Below are 15468 nucleotides of genomic sequence, written 5' to 3' on the forward strand. Positions count from 1 at the left end.
GTAATCCATATCTCAGAATTGTTAAGAGAGTAAACCTTACAAGTTCTCAACACAAGAAAAAGATTTTTCTAACTACATATGGTAACAGATGTTAAACAGACATATTGTGGTCTTCATTTCACAATTGTACACTTGAAATGTCAATTATACCTTAAAATAATATGGGTATAAAAATTATAGCATTCTTGGTAACATAGGTCAAGTATAAGTTAATAGGAGGCTAAAACAGAAATTTTTAAAAATCTGTATTTAATTCATTTAGAAAAAATAATAACCTCATGTTAAAATAGTTATTTTATATTTTTCAGTTATAGTTACATAATTAGTTACATAGTTTAGTTATAGGGTTAGTTTATATTTTTTAGAAAATGAAATATGCTTCTCAAAAAAAGTGAGCTATGTGACATTTTACATTATTACTAGTGTTTTCAAAGTTTGCCATGAAAGCAGACAGTTGGATTCTCATATCTGCTTTTCTATTCAGTCTGTTGTAATACCAATATATTGTTTTGATCGAAGCATATAAAGAAAATCTGGCTTCACAGAAATATATATTTGGACTAGAGAGGAGTATTTTAATAGCTTATTTATATAACTGGATGTTTTTGACTTTTCACCAAAACACAGCAAGTAGTCATTCCTTCAAGATTAATGTTATTATAGAAAAATTTTTATATTCTATTGCATTAGAGTCCATTGGTCTATCTTGCACTTTGAATGGATCTTTTACCCATGTATGACTTTCTACCTTGCACATTGGTCATTTAGAAAATATTGGTTCACTGAGTCAGGCAAACCTTCCAAAGGTCGAGAAAATTTGTTCAATAGTATCAAGAAAATTCACATCACCATCGATCTTTTCAGAAAATTCTCTCAGTGTTGGGAAGCTGTCATACTCAAAAAGGAGTATACAAGTTTATCAAAATTCAAATTTTTACTTCCAAGCTCAAATTTTATAATTGTTAATAAATACTCAGTTGTTTTTCTTGAAACGACGGGCATACATTGTTCATTTGTGAGAAACTGTCCGCCCAGTCCTCAAGACTCTGTGATGATGGTTTATTTGCTATTTGTTCTTTCAAATAATGAAATGGTGATAAATGCAGCCAGTTCAATTTGCAGCTCAAAAGCACAAAGGCTTTTCCTTGTGACAACCCTTGTACTCTGCCATGGACAAAAAAATTAAAAACATGCATTTAAAGGTCAAGATGTAATAATGTTAATAATTTTCACTGCTTCATGAAGGATTTTCTTCAATCCAAGTGGCATTTTATATATTTACAATGCATGCATAAAGGCCAAGAAACACACTACCTTGATTTATGCTAAAGTAGCTGCAGTTTTACTCACCATTGCTTTCAGACCATTGGTGCAAACCTCGACATGGTGAAAAAAAGCAAGTTAAGGAAAATCGTTTTGACCTTGCTGACCCCCTGAAAAGCTTTTCAGACACCCAGCGGTCTGAAGACCACACACTCTGAACTACTTCCCTAAACAGAAGTGCACTGATGTTTCTGGAATGTGACAGAATCCAGGAATGGTGACAGGAGCTTGTGTAGAAAGGAGTGGAATCGTACCAAAAATTTGGCTCTTTTCTCAATTCTGACAGGACTCATGGAGTGTGTTCCTGGTAGCTGTGTGCTTTATAGACAAAGGAAAGCCCCTTCGAATTTGTTGCATCTGTTCCTGTTTTCTGCTGATCTCTTTCTTTCAATAAATTCTATATCCTGCCCTAAATTAATCGGAAATTAAGAGCAGGGATGAGTGGAATCTTTCAGCCCATCAAGAATCCACACTAATACTGCACACACAGTATTGCACTTAATCTTCACAAAAAGGTCACAGATATTTCACTTCCTTCCAGCTTTACTGGCTTTTTAACCACACAAATTTGAGACTCAATGTAACAGAAGAAACGCTGGAAGGTTCTTCTTAGTTCAGTGCCCTAAGGCAAGGGGCATTTTTTTTTTTTTTTTTAAGCAGGACCTACAAACACCACACCCTTGTTGTCCTACTAGTTCTCTCAATACTCTTTATGTCAGTCCTTCTTGACCCTGGGCACACGCTGGAAGTATCTGGGGAGTTTAAAAAATACTGATGCCTGGGTGCCGTCCCCAGAGATGGTGAGGATGTAATTTGCCTGGGTAGCCGCATGGCCTGGGGGGATTTTCAGAGTTTCCAAGCGGATTCTCATAGCCCTGGACGAGAACCACTGAGAAGGATGCTGGTATAATCAGCCTTAGAAATATTTACCAGGGATGCCTAGGTGGCTCAATTGGTTAAGCCGCTACCTTTGGCTCGGGCCATGATGCCAGGGTCCTGGGATCAAGTCCTGCATTGAGTTCCTTGCTCTTCAGGGAGCCTGCTTCTCTCTCCACCTCTGCCTGCTTGTGTGCTCTCTCTCTCTCTCTGACAAATAAATAAATAAATAAAATCTTAAAAAGAAAAGAAAAGAAAAGAAAAGAAAAGAAAAGAAACATTTACCAAAGTCACTGCTTCTCTGCTATGGCCAATGGTTACAGTATGCATTGCAAAGTAAGAATTACACTTAACTCATTTAAAATATAGCACTTGTTTCTCTTTAGGAATCAAAGCATAGGAATGGTGCCAAGGCATCTTGCGTTGTTAATCAGAATCAATTTTATTGGTGAATGTGCAGAGTCAAGATGCTTGTCTATTACTATGGTGTCTGTTCTGAAGATGTTCCGCTGAAGGATTTATTTTCCTGTTTGCTCTATGACTGTGTCAGAGCTTGGGTGAAATTTGATCTCTGTGCACAGAATATGGATTTTTTTTGTCTCCTCTGTCTGTCCCCCCATCAGAAGGAATGAGTTTTCCAGCAGGACAACGCTGTACTTAGGCAGCTGTTCTGAGACTGACAAGTTGACTTCAAATAGAACCAAAATGTCTCCGTTTCACGGAATTCCGTTTGACCCTTTGGCAGACTAGTAAGTGGGTTTCTGATGCCCTCTGAGACCAAGGACGGATTTAAAGTCTTGGAGAGAGGAGCCACCCCTTTCGTGGAATATTGGAAGGCAGCTATGCTCACCACTATACCACCGATGCTTTTTCTTGGAATATTAGAACGAGAAGAAATGCTTTCCTTTCTCAACAAGTGGCAGCCATTTTAGAAGATGGTTCTGGGAAGGGACTGAGTTCCAGGGACATCTAAAGTGCTGCTTCTCAAAGTGTAGTTCTCTTACTGGCTGCCGGTTCCTGGACCATTTGCTACTACTGTTTCACAAAGAGGTAGGGAACTGCAAGTTCCCTATGTAATTTCCCAACATAAATCCGCAGTCTCGATAAACACATTATTTGGTTTGGCTGATATTTTTTGACAGCAAAACCTTCTCAACAGAGGCAGCATGTTGATTTTGAATTTGGAGGTAAGCTCCTTATTACGGACCAGTGCTCTGAGTATCATTGTTCTAGAGGAGATCCAGAGGTGAGCCACTTTTTCCTTTGTCTCTACGGGGACAATTACAAATCAGGAAAAGGAAACACAGCAGACTTTTCCAAAGGCACAGTAGCTCTTATATGTGACTGACGAGACTCAGTCATTGCTAGATGTCTGTAATAAGACAGCCTGTGCAGTTCCAATCAGTAGTCTCACTAAAGGACTGATAAAATTCTAGACAGGCAGCCTAGCCTAAGTAAGGTCTTACCATTGTAAATAAGGCTATTAAAAACAGAGTTGACCAGAATATATGCTGGTTGTTACACGGAGCAGTGGATGTGAGCTAACTGAGGAATCTGAGGGGTTCCAGACTTGGGGACCACTCTCTCCTTGCAGAGAACTCTGAACTCAGTTCATGGCAAGTCACAAACAGTACTGCTTCACGAAAAGCAAATTTCTACCCACATTGGTAGCGTTTGCTTTAGAGCTATCCCCTTCTATGAGAAATGGAATGACTATGCAGCATTTTAATGTTTTAGCCCAGCTTGTAAAAACTAGGAATCCCGGGCTAGGCCATGACCTTCTTGTTGACTATCCATCTCAAGACTGAGAAAAAGCATCTCAGTACGTAGGAAGAATAAGTGTTGACTCTGATATTTGAGGTTTATTCTGAACGCGCCATCTGTCGTACCACTATACTGTATCTGTCTTTGAGTTGAGCTGCACTATGAATGCTAATCATTCAATGATTCATTCATTCACCAGGAATATATCACAACTATATCACAACTAGCATAGTTCATTGATTCTAAGATGCACATTCCCCCCGCCCCCACATTTTAACATCTCTGAAGCGGGGAATGTCTTATGATCAGTGACATCCTTCTTAGTCAAAGTCCTGTTGGGAAACAGATCGCAGACTCACATGGGAAAGAGGACATAATGAAACAGATTATAATGGTGTGGGTGTGGTAAAGGAACTCAGTGGGGGGTCCTGTAGCACTTCAAAACTTGCAGCATCAAAGGATATTTACCACCCTAAGCTTGAAGGGTAAGGGGTGAGGGGAATCAGTGGAACCCAGAGAGAGTTGTAGGTATAGTTTTAGGACAGACTACCCAAGAGGAGCTGGGACAGAGGAACACAGCCTCTAACAGCCTTCAGTCCCACAGCGAAGGAGTATGGGGAATAAACATCCTGAACTTTCTCTCCTCTTGTCTTCTAGTCTACCACTAATTGCTCCAGTTGGCCAAACTCAGCTCAAAACCAGAGGGCAAAGGAGCAAAGCACAAAGCAGTATGGAAAAGCACCCAATACATAATAATAGGGGCTCAACAAATGTCACCTGGGAACCCTTCCCTCACCACTGCCTATGATTTATTCCAGGGAGTGCAAAGGGAGCTGTTGAATCAGGATTCAGATTTACAGGAAGATAAGTAAGCTAGACCCACAATGATGGTTGGATTCATAGCTGAGCACCAAGAACAGTTGTGTTCAGGGACACCTGGGTAGCTCAGTGGGTTAAGCCACTGCCTTCGGCTCAGGCCATGATCCCAGGGTCCAGGATCGAGTGCGGGATCGGGCCCCTTGCTCCGCAGGGAGCCTGCTTCTCTCTCTGCCTCTGTCTGCCACTCTGCATGCTTGTGCGTGCTCGCTTGCTCTCTCTCTCTAGCTCTCTGACAAATAAATAAATAAAATCTTAAAAAAAGGGAAGAGTTGTGTTTAACATCACCTCGCCTTAGAAACAAAACCTACTCACTCAATCTGTGTGTCAGTTCAGCAAATGTGTTTTTATCTGAAGACAAATAAGTATAAAAACAGGAGAAACAGGTGACATACAATGAGTCCTCAAGGGTCTCCAGGCCATCTTCAAGAACTCAGGAGTAACTTGCAATAGAACACATTAGAGATATTAGGAAAGTGAATTTAATGGAAAAGACATTAAACTTTGCAGCAAGGACAGGGTGGCACAAAGCTTTGGTTTGGGGAGCATGTTCCATACAGAAGCTTAAAAGTAGGCACGTTACACATTTAAGTATTGTTACCAATTTTGCACTGAACCCAGCAAGACAAGTGGATAGGAACAATTGTTTGGAGTCAAAAATAGAACCACGAAAACTAGCACAATGCATAGAGCCCGCCCGTCATCTCCAGGGGATTTTAAAACACATTATTATTTCCTAGAATTTTCCATCCTTTGCTCTTTACTTGAAAACAAAGATACTGCATTGTACACCTAAAAACGTGTTAAGAGGGGGCAATCTCACATTAAGTGCTCTTGCTACGATTAAAAAAATAAAATAGAAACAAATGGACAATCAAGCCACAACAAGCCACAGGGAAACCTTAAATGCATCAGTAAGTGAAACAAGTAGGTCAGAAAAGGCCACAGACGGTAGGATTTCTACTCTATGACATACTGAGAAAAGGCCAAGACACTACAGATGGTGGAAAGATCAGTGGTTGCTACAGGTTGGCACACAGGGGATGTCTAAGACACCGAGACTATTCTGCATGATGATGTAATTGTAGATACATGACATTTGCATTTGTCAAAACCCACAGAACTGTAAAATGCCAAGAATGAACCCTAATATAAACTATGGATGTTAATTAATAATGATGTACCAATACTGATGCACCAATTGCAATAAATGTGCCACACCACGAGATTTGTTAGAGGAGGAACTTGCAGGGGAGGGGGCAGTGGGATACAGGAACTCTCTGTACTTTCTGCTCACTTTTCTGTAGATCTAATACTGCAATGATCAATAAAATTTTACTGATTCAAAAGCGAACCAAGAGATCAGCTTCCTATCCAAGCAGGATTTGAGGAGAGTAAATGGACAGCTAAAGCAGGTAGGGGCCAGGGACAAAGCAGAATGAACAGACTCACAAGTAGAAGACCCAGTCTTTGGCTGTTTGGAACGTTACCCCTCTTATTTCTTCACAAGGAGATCCTCCGCTCCAGTATCACAGTGACCCAGTCATCTTTAGCTGCTCTCAGGGTCCTGGAAGTGTTAACCTTCCTTCTCCAGCTCGCTAAACTCCTAGACTCATCTTCACGCCCAGAAAAAGCAACAACAACAACAAAATCCCTAACCTGCTTGTGACAACGACCCTCAATGTAGGGATGGGGATCTAATGCATTCAGTTGGGCCCATTTCTGCCCTGATGATATGGTGCCCTCTAAGGGGTTGTTTAAATATTTGTATAGCATTTATTTTGAGGAACACCTGCCTGGTGGAAGAGGTACAATGGAAACCCCCAATGAAGGTAACTGCCCTCTCCTTTCCCTACATCCTTAGCAATTCATGTCTGGCCCACACTGTATTCCCTACTCAACAAAACAAAAACCTTGCCTCTAGAGAGACCTTTCTTGAAATTTATTAACCATGAATTGCTCTCCAGGCATGGGGTTCCCTCCTCACTTACCTACTGAAATACCATAATACTGTACTTTTCCTTAGAGAAGTTCAATACCTCATTACCTTTTCAGGGATGTTTCGTGCCCCTTATCACCCTGGAAAGTAGCCAAGACAGTCCCCATCCAACACTGCAAACTGGCTTTGTGGATTCAGATGCTTTGCAAATCTATGACTCTTAGGGAGCTGGGTTTGGAAGTGAAAGGAAAAAGCAGAAAATTAATAATTAATATTTCCATTAATCCATGTGAAAAAAAAAAAAAGGCTTCTGGGCATCTCCTGAGATTCTTGTACACCACTCCATCAGTCAGAGGGACAATGTAAGAAGAGCTTTAGGAATTAAGAAGGAAAGATTAATTGGTGGTAATGAGGGAGGTCAAAAGCAAAAAGATTCAAGAAAGCCTAGACATCTATTTCTTCACATCCACTGAAACCAATGATCTCTCTTCAAAATGTCCATTTATGAATAAAGAATATGGGGACATGATAAAAAAGAACCATAAATGATGGACATAATCTGCCTTGTAACTGAATGGCTCCCTCCCTTCCTCGTTTCCAAATGAGAAAGATTTTAAAAGTTATATTGTTGGGCCTCATCCCTTCTCATGGATTGGCACAAACAAGTTTCAACTTTCTTAAGACAAAAGGAATCTTTGGCTAAGCAGAAAAAAATGCATGGAAGGAGGCATGAGATTCCTTCCCTGAAGTAAGCAGATCATACCATAAAGGGATGAAACAAAATATTTGGATTCAAACACACATCTAATTCCCTGCCCTTCTAGAAGGAGACTTTTTTCCCCTCACAAATGCCAATGACTTAAACTTCTGCTTTAACTATAATAATATTTTATTTGTTTGCTGTATTGATTTTTGCCTCAACCAAGGAAAAAAGGAAAGCAGAGCTAAGTCTCCTCTTGTGCTGAACTACTAAAGAGAAAGAGAAGATCTACTACCCTATGTGAGTGTTTTGTAATCTACAGGCAATAGTAACTATATATTCCACATCCCTTATCCAAGTGGGAAAGGAACTCTCTACCAGAATAGCTTGATGAATTCTCGTGAGGTAAATGAGGTACGACTATTAATCTTTGAAACACTATGCTTTCCTCATAATGACAACAGTGGCTTCTATTTCTGTGGAATTTGTTTCAACAGAATGGTACATTTCCTTCTGCAAATAAAAAGCATGATTCTCAACAACATCCCTGGGAGGAAGGCAGGTTTGATCTCCATGGCATGAAGGCTAGGCAATGGGCCACAGAAAGAGTTGGTCTTCCCAATGGAAGAGGGTATTAAGGAAAGGTGCAACAACATGGTTTGCTTGCAGATTCCACAACTTATTAAAAAATGGACCACAGTTTTTCTGTCCATCAAATAAAACACATTTTGAAATATTTATCATTTTGTCAGATGAAGCAGGAAATTCCAGCCTAAAATAAATAAATTACTACCACCCACAATAGGTCACATGGCACAAAATAAGGATTTTTTATTCTTTCTTATATCTCTGCTGTACACTGAAACCACTTCACTGTACATGGAATGATTAAGCCCTAATGAAGCCTTCAGGAAAAGAAGGGCCTAAGAGATTATGAACCACAGAGTTTTATAACTAGCTCACCAATGACCTTTCCCCCGGCCAGTGCGTTAAAATTTACAAGGCATATTTACATGTATTACTTTATTTCATATCTTCGGTAACTCCAAGTTAACCCAATTAGTCCTAATTTACAGGCAAATAGATCAAGGCCTAGATTGGAGAATTAACTTGACCGAGGTCACACAGTTGATAAGTAGTCAAGACCTGAGCTAACATCTTCTAAGTCCGAGGTTAGGCTCCTTTCACCTCACCACGGTTGCCTTGCAATGAGCAATGTCCAGGTTAACCAAATCCAATCTGCCTTCATGACATAGAGTTAGCCCAAAGAATACAGTGGAGTTATTCTGTCCTCTAATGCAGTGTTTCTCAAACTGTGATCCATTTGTATTAGAATCACCCAAGAAGCTTGCTAAAATCCTGGAGATTTTATTCAGTAGGTTTGGAACAATGCTCTGGAATCAGTGTATTAAATTCACACTCCAGATGACTCAGACAATCCTTTGGAATCCTTGATGTGGCCCAATTTCCATGGCTTTGGAAGCCACTGGAAGCCATTCTGCCAACTCCTAAGGGCAATGCTCAGTGTGATGTGAAATATCTATACAGAACAAAAAATAAACACTGATCACAGTCCCAAATGCCATAGGCTTTTACTCTGAGATACTTCTGGGGTGACTTGATATTTCAATCTCTTCTGTTTCTAAAAGTGGGGTTTGACCTTATTTCGTCCATAACTTTCTCCTCCCCCAGCAAATGGAAACCGTAGGGTAGCAGGCGATGACGAGACCCCTATTACTGTGAATCAGGTAGGTTCAATTCATCCATTAGTTAGTTAAATACTTAATGATCATTGGTCATAAATTCATATAAGTTTATTAAGGAAAAAAGAGGCCAGGAATATGAAGTCCCGCAAAATAGCTTCGCTTTTGGCATTTTTGTGACCTGGAAAATCTGCATCCCAATGATTCCAGTTCCAATGACCGTGTGAATGAAACGGGAAGATAATCTTCCATGTGTCCTGCAAGTGCTGTTGACAAACTGAATGGATAAAGTCAGGCTTTAAAGCTTGCCCACGGCCCTTTACAACTTGTCTGATTCATCTGAGGGAACATTGAAGGCCGAGATCTCCAAATAGGGAGGAGGACACTCCAGGCAAGGCCACGGTCTCTTCTGAGAAGGTGATACGGAGAACTGGGCTGGAGAGCAGCCTCTGTGCCTTTAACTGTGCTGACACAGGGTGGGGTGAGCTGTCTTGGGCTGAAACTCTATTACATATGGTGACTGGGTAGAGGAAGGTACGAGGTAGAGAGACAGGATGTACTGAAGTAGATAGAAATGCGTACAAGAGGACGGCTGGAGTGAAGAGTTTAGTCTTAACTCTGTTGAAAACACAAACTGTCCTGCTGGCTATGTCATATGGGCAGCTGGATCTCGGTCTGGGGCTGAGACGAATGGTGTGGGTTGGAGCTGCGAGTGTGAAGTTATAAGCACAGAAACCCATGGAGGCATGGTACATGATAATGCCCGAGGGGGTGTTTGAAGTGAGGAGGAAGGAAAGAACAAGCACTAGAGAATCCAGAGTTTCTCACTGAGCGATCTTCAGCAGATAAGGAGAGGGAGACTAATGAAACAGAGAAAGTAGGCATATATGATATTATAAGGCCTCTACTGATGGGCTGTTGGATCTTTCCTATCTTTTGCAATAAATACTTTGGTACTTACTCATTTCTCACATCTATATCCACCTCTAGAGGATAAACACCCCAAAGTGGAATGGCTGTATAATACATATGCCTCATTTTGATTGTGGAAGTGTTGATGTTTGAAAGGTTGCTCAGAAAAGCCACCAAATGTAGGTAGGGAAGTTAACCATATTTAATGTGGCATTTGATAGGTGGGGTTAAATCAATGTGCCATATCCCTATAATGCAACATCTAATATAGCCAGAAGAAAGAATGAGGCTATCAATCATTTCTGCTAGGGAAGATAAAGAAGGCGGACTTACTTCTCGCAGTTTTCAACCATTTAACTTTTGTGCCATTCACATATATTTAAAAATATTTGTACTTGTACACAACACTTAGTAAAACAGAGTGACCTGAAGGTCAATTCACCTTTTCTTTTTTTTTTTTTTTTTTTTTTTTTTAATTTATTTTTTATTTTCAGCCTGAGTGAAATAAGTCAAGCAGAGAGAGTCAATTATCATATGGTTTCAATTCACCTTTTCTTTCTGAGAATACCACTGCAGGTTTCTGATGGACTTTTGCATACTTGGGTTTTTGCATTATGGAAAGACCCAGTTAGATATTGAATTTTATTAAAAACATAATATAGAGAATTGCTTTAAAAGTGGCAAAGGTCTAAACTCATAGAGTTATGCTCATCTAGAGTCCAAGGTATACATTTTGGAATTTATTATTTTGCCACTTCTGTGATTAGTGAATAAAATATACTTTAGTTTGTTTACACTGGAGAGGTCTCCAGACGTCACCAACATCACCCTCTCATGTGCCCTAAAAATGTCACTGCAGACAGAATGAGTCAGATCAAGTCTGAAGACAATTAATTTTTCCAATATAGGAAGTAGTGATGATCTTACAGTTTTAGCTTTCTGTTTTTAAGAAGAGTAGCACAGGGATATGGGTGTTGAGTTTAAAAAAAAAATGTTCCCTATGTACTAAGCTACAACTGACCAATAAGTTCAATTTTTGAGAATTAGCCTATTTTTGAATAATATTGAAAAAAGACTGCTTATTCCCAAGAACAATGCTAAATATATTCTTATATCAGTTTTTAAAATTCAGGAAGAAATTCAGAATATGGAAAAAAAATAGCTTGAATAAGCCTGAAGATGATTCTAGCTTTTATATCAGTAAAATTCTGTTTCTACCTTTTTGAAGATTTTATATGAATTCAAGTGAAAAAATGAACTGAGGGGCTAGAATAGGACTCCAGAAGAAGAGAGAGGCAGGTACTTCATACTGAAATAACCCAACTCCGCTCACCTTCCTTCATCTCTGCCCTCCCATCCACCCTGAGAAGTGTAAGATTATGCCAAGGGCTACTGTAGAAAGAACACTGGCTGACAAGTCACACCCTGGATTTAAGTCTGGATACCGTCATGGCTTCTATACGATCTTGGGCAAGTCCTTTAGCTCTCTAGGGGCTTCAGGTTTGGAACATGCAAAATGAGGAACCAGGTCTGAAGTACCTTTCAACATTAACTATCTTTGCCTCTAACTTTGGTGGCTGACGCACCTGGAATTCCAGGTAATAGAAGGTAAAGTAGATTGAACTACTGAACTGCTGATTCTTCTTCCCTTCCTGGATCCTCATGCTTGTCATGGCTTCACCGTGAACAGAGTAGATTTCGCTGCCTCCTGATTTTAGGCTTGGCCATATGACTTCCTTTGACCAGTGGGATATCAGTAGATACGACACATGCAGGGGCTGAAAATGTACATTAGTTCTTATTCCCTTGTAGTCAGTGGCTTAGAATATTTTACAAAATAGATATTTACAACAGAGCCCTCTAATTCCTAAGTCATAATTAGGGTGACAACATGTCTCTATTTTCCCTGGTCGATCCAACTATTGTTCTATCGAAAGATCTAGTTCTTTCCACTCTCAAAAGTGGGCTGATTTAGATTATAGATTATATAATCACCATAGAAAAACCTGTCCGTTCATCTTGAAAACTTACCTGGTTAATCCACAAGCTTGCTACAATAACAGGGCCATCTCCTTGTCTAAGCAACCATCCCCACAATGCCTTTTAGGGATTATGGGAATTCCCAGGGTGAGGAAAGCGTAGTCAGTATTCCTTCTTACTCTTCAAGTGAACTACGTAATGAGTGGCCCCTTTAACCCTCAAACCATTTTAGGAAATGTAAAATAACTCAGTAATAGAAAAAGTTTAGGGATTCCAAATTTCAACCGTAGTTTCAAAGAAGCTTATACCATTTCCCTTATGGTATGAAGTCTATGAATCATTGCATAACTTGCCATTGACAGGACAGTGTGGCACACTTTTTACCATCCAATCAAAAAGGCCTTGGTCCCTGGACACACAGAGGTACATGCTCTTTGAGACACTCAGTGAGACCCTAAATGTTCATAACGTGGACATCTCTACTCATGTGTCCCAATACACTCAGGTGAAAAATGGCAGGGAAGCAGAATCCTAGGTCGCAAGACCAATACTGGGATCAAACAGCAGCCAGACAGTGCCTCGAGGCCTCATTTTGGAGACTGGTACCTTCAGAGCCTACACTTCCCCATGCTGGACCGGAGCATGAGCACACCCTCGACGGGAGTCCCAGGATTGTCCGCCATCTTCTGCCACAGGCGTTGCTCTTCCCCTTGAGAGTCCATCCAATCCACACTCTTCCCGTGGCTCACACCTGAGAGAAAGGGACAAGGGAGCATTACCCTTCACAGATGAAATGTTTGGATCTTCTAGAAGACACCTATCAACCTCTGAGGGGGCCTTATTGAGCAGAGCCCCTCATTGGCTTGTTTTCACTCACCCTATCTAGTGAGTAGTGTTAGAATGGCAGACTCCCTTTCCAGTTGGTACTACTCTCTTCTGCCAAGATAATGAGAAACAAAGCAGGATGGCCCTCATGGCTCATTTCTTCCCCTGCTCGGGTAGTCTTACAGAAAGCTGGCTCATTGGGACTGAGGTAACAGGACAGAAGAAAAGGATGAAGTGGGCTCTGGGGCTCTCCTTTTTTAACAAGGCCGCTTCTCCAACCTGAGGACTTTTTGGTTTAGTGGTATAGATATTTTTGGTTTTTCTTAATCTATAACTATGCATAGCACCACACAGGTGGGGTTGTTCTTAACAGTACTGACCACAGTGCACATCGACCCTCTGTGTCTGACGTAAGTTATGGGATAATGAGGGTCTTGGGTGCTGCCTGTGCTCTGCATTTCCCTCCAATCTGCCCGGTTGTGGCCGTGTCTTGTGACATCAGCGGCATGTTGCCACAATCTGTTTGGACAACATTAGTGTTATTTTTTAGGGAGAAAAATGGGTTCCCTTTCAATTCAACCAGTGAGTCATCTGAGAAGAGGATGAAGTAAAGTTGATCTTGGGAATCATTCTCTCCCCTGTCAGAAGCCTGTGCTGTCTCAGTGATCCTCCCCTGAGAAAAACCTGAACCAACACCCACGAAAGTAGTTGACATTCACTTAGACTAAAGTGTGATATTTTATAAAAGGACTGAATATAAACATTGAAGTTACATGTACATCTCCTACATACTAACCTACAGGAACCACTAGTCACACACAACTTGGGGTCCCCTAGTCCCTCACCGGTTCCAGAATTCAAACGAACTCCTCCCAGAAAGATGTTGCTGGAAAAGGCCTCCTTGTCCCAGACAGTAAGTTCTAGGCAAACATTCTTTATATCCTGGGGGTTCAGGCCGCTGAACATGAAAGTATGATTCCACTGAGGGTTAACACTCTTCTTTACCACCAGAGTTTTGTGCTTGGTAGCTTTGCTGTCATCTGGGAGCAGGTAGCTGCAAGAGAAAATGTAATCAAGCCATCGGGGAAAACAGAAAATGGCTTCCTTGAGTAGTTATTTCCATTCCCCGTAGTTCTTGGTGCCTCTGTGTGTATATTTCATTTTTCCTTCAAGGTACTTATATGCTTACATCTAGATTTAAGTGGAAGATTTTATTGTTTAAGTAGGACAATAGCAAAATGCCTATACTCTCCTTTCTAATCCTATTTGGTCCTTCCCTCTTCTTGAAATGAAAATATCTCCTGTAGTAGGTACTTACAATAAAGAAGACACCCTGCAACACTTAAGATTTCATTTCATGTACCAAGAAGAGACTGCTTATCCCTTGATATTCATTCTCTCCTTACTCTTTAAAAAGACTCTTTTTTTTTAAAGTTAGGCACAAGATTGCCCAGAATAAAGACTACATTCCCAGCCTCCCTTGCAGCCAGCAGAGCCAATGTACTAAGATCCTGCCCACAGGATATAGAAAGTGGTTCTGCATGCAGTTTCTGAGAATTGTCTTGACAGCTGGAGTTTAGATGGGATAGCTGCTACTCCAGCAGTGATCTTGGCCATGAGGTGGATACCACACCAAGATAGAAGAAACAAGAGTCCCTAATTATCATGATGCTTTCATACCTGCCCTAGATGGTTTACCCTTTGTCTTTGTATACATGCGAGAGAAAGAAATTTTGCTTTCTGACGTTCTCTTTCCTTTTTAATGATTTATTTATTTTGAGAGTGAGAGAGAATGAGCATGTTGGGGAGGGGCAGAAGGAAAGGGAGGGAGAGAATCTCAAGCAGAATCCCCACTGAGCATAGAGCCCTATGCAGGGCTTCATCCCAGGATCCCAAGACCAGTACCCAAATCAAAACAAAGAGTCAGATGTTCAACTGACTGAACCACCCAGGTGCCCCCTTTCTAATGCACTCTTAGAAAAAAACCCTGAGGTTCCTTTAAGATCAGCTCAATATTTAAGTGTAATTAGAGAGAGAATTTACTAGAAAGTCACTGGCCTTTTTTTCATTATAGAATAAAGATATCATCCTTTATTATCTCTGTTTTGTAAATGTTCAACATGATACAGTGAAAACTATTTCAAAAGATGTTAGTCACCCCTGCAAGGCCACAATGAGGCCATAGGTGAGGAGCTATTCCCTCATCCCATTAGAGAGTGGGCAGGAAGAGGCCTGAACAGGATGGTGGGGCTGGTGAGGCAAATCGTAGTCATAGGATCCAAATAAAGCATTTCTTTTGTGCTTAAAACTATTGCGAAAAAAAATGAAGGACAGATGAACTGGGACTCAGGCCCACACATTGACCAGCAGGAAAGCCCCAGATATCTGCTTCACCTTATCACTGGCTTTACCAAAATTAGAATATGTGAGGGTAAAGGTTTGACTCTTTTTCTTACAGAGTCAATTACAGTTTTCTAAGAAGGATTGATGAGAGGAACAATAATGCTATTGACCCAAAGAATTAACCTCATGCCCCAAACCTGTAATAAATAGACCAAAAAAAAAAAAAA

General features: G+C 40.6%; 1 protein-coding gene across 3 annotated transcripts in view; it reads right to left on the minus strand.

Moving 5' to 3' along the window:
• Window positions 1–5307: 5307 nt before the first annotated feature.
• SYTL5 (synaptotagmin like 5) overlaps window positions 5308–15468 on the minus strand; it is a 261585-nt gene continuing 251424 nt past the window's right edge. For all 3 annotated transcript variants that reach the window (XM_082717896.1, XM_082717897.1, XM_082717895.1), the window contains 3 exons: window positions 13744–13952; window positions 10643–12824; window positions 5308–10535 (listed from right to left, as the gene is read on the minus strand). In XM_082717896.1, the coding sequence (XP_082574022.1) occupies window positions 12682–12824; window positions 13744–13952 (352 nt within the window). In that variant the 3' untranslated portion in view covers window positions 5308–10535; window positions 10643–12681. The remainder of the gene's footprint in view (window positions 10536–10642; window positions 12825–13743; window positions 13953–15468) is intronic.

Source organism: Mustela nivalis (assembly GCF_964662115.1).
Source record: "Mustela nivalis genome assembly, chromosome: X".
In the NCBI taxonomy this organism is placed as follows: domain Eukaryota; kingdom Metazoa; phylum Chordata; class Mammalia; order Carnivora; family Mustelidae; genus Mustela; species Mustela nivalis.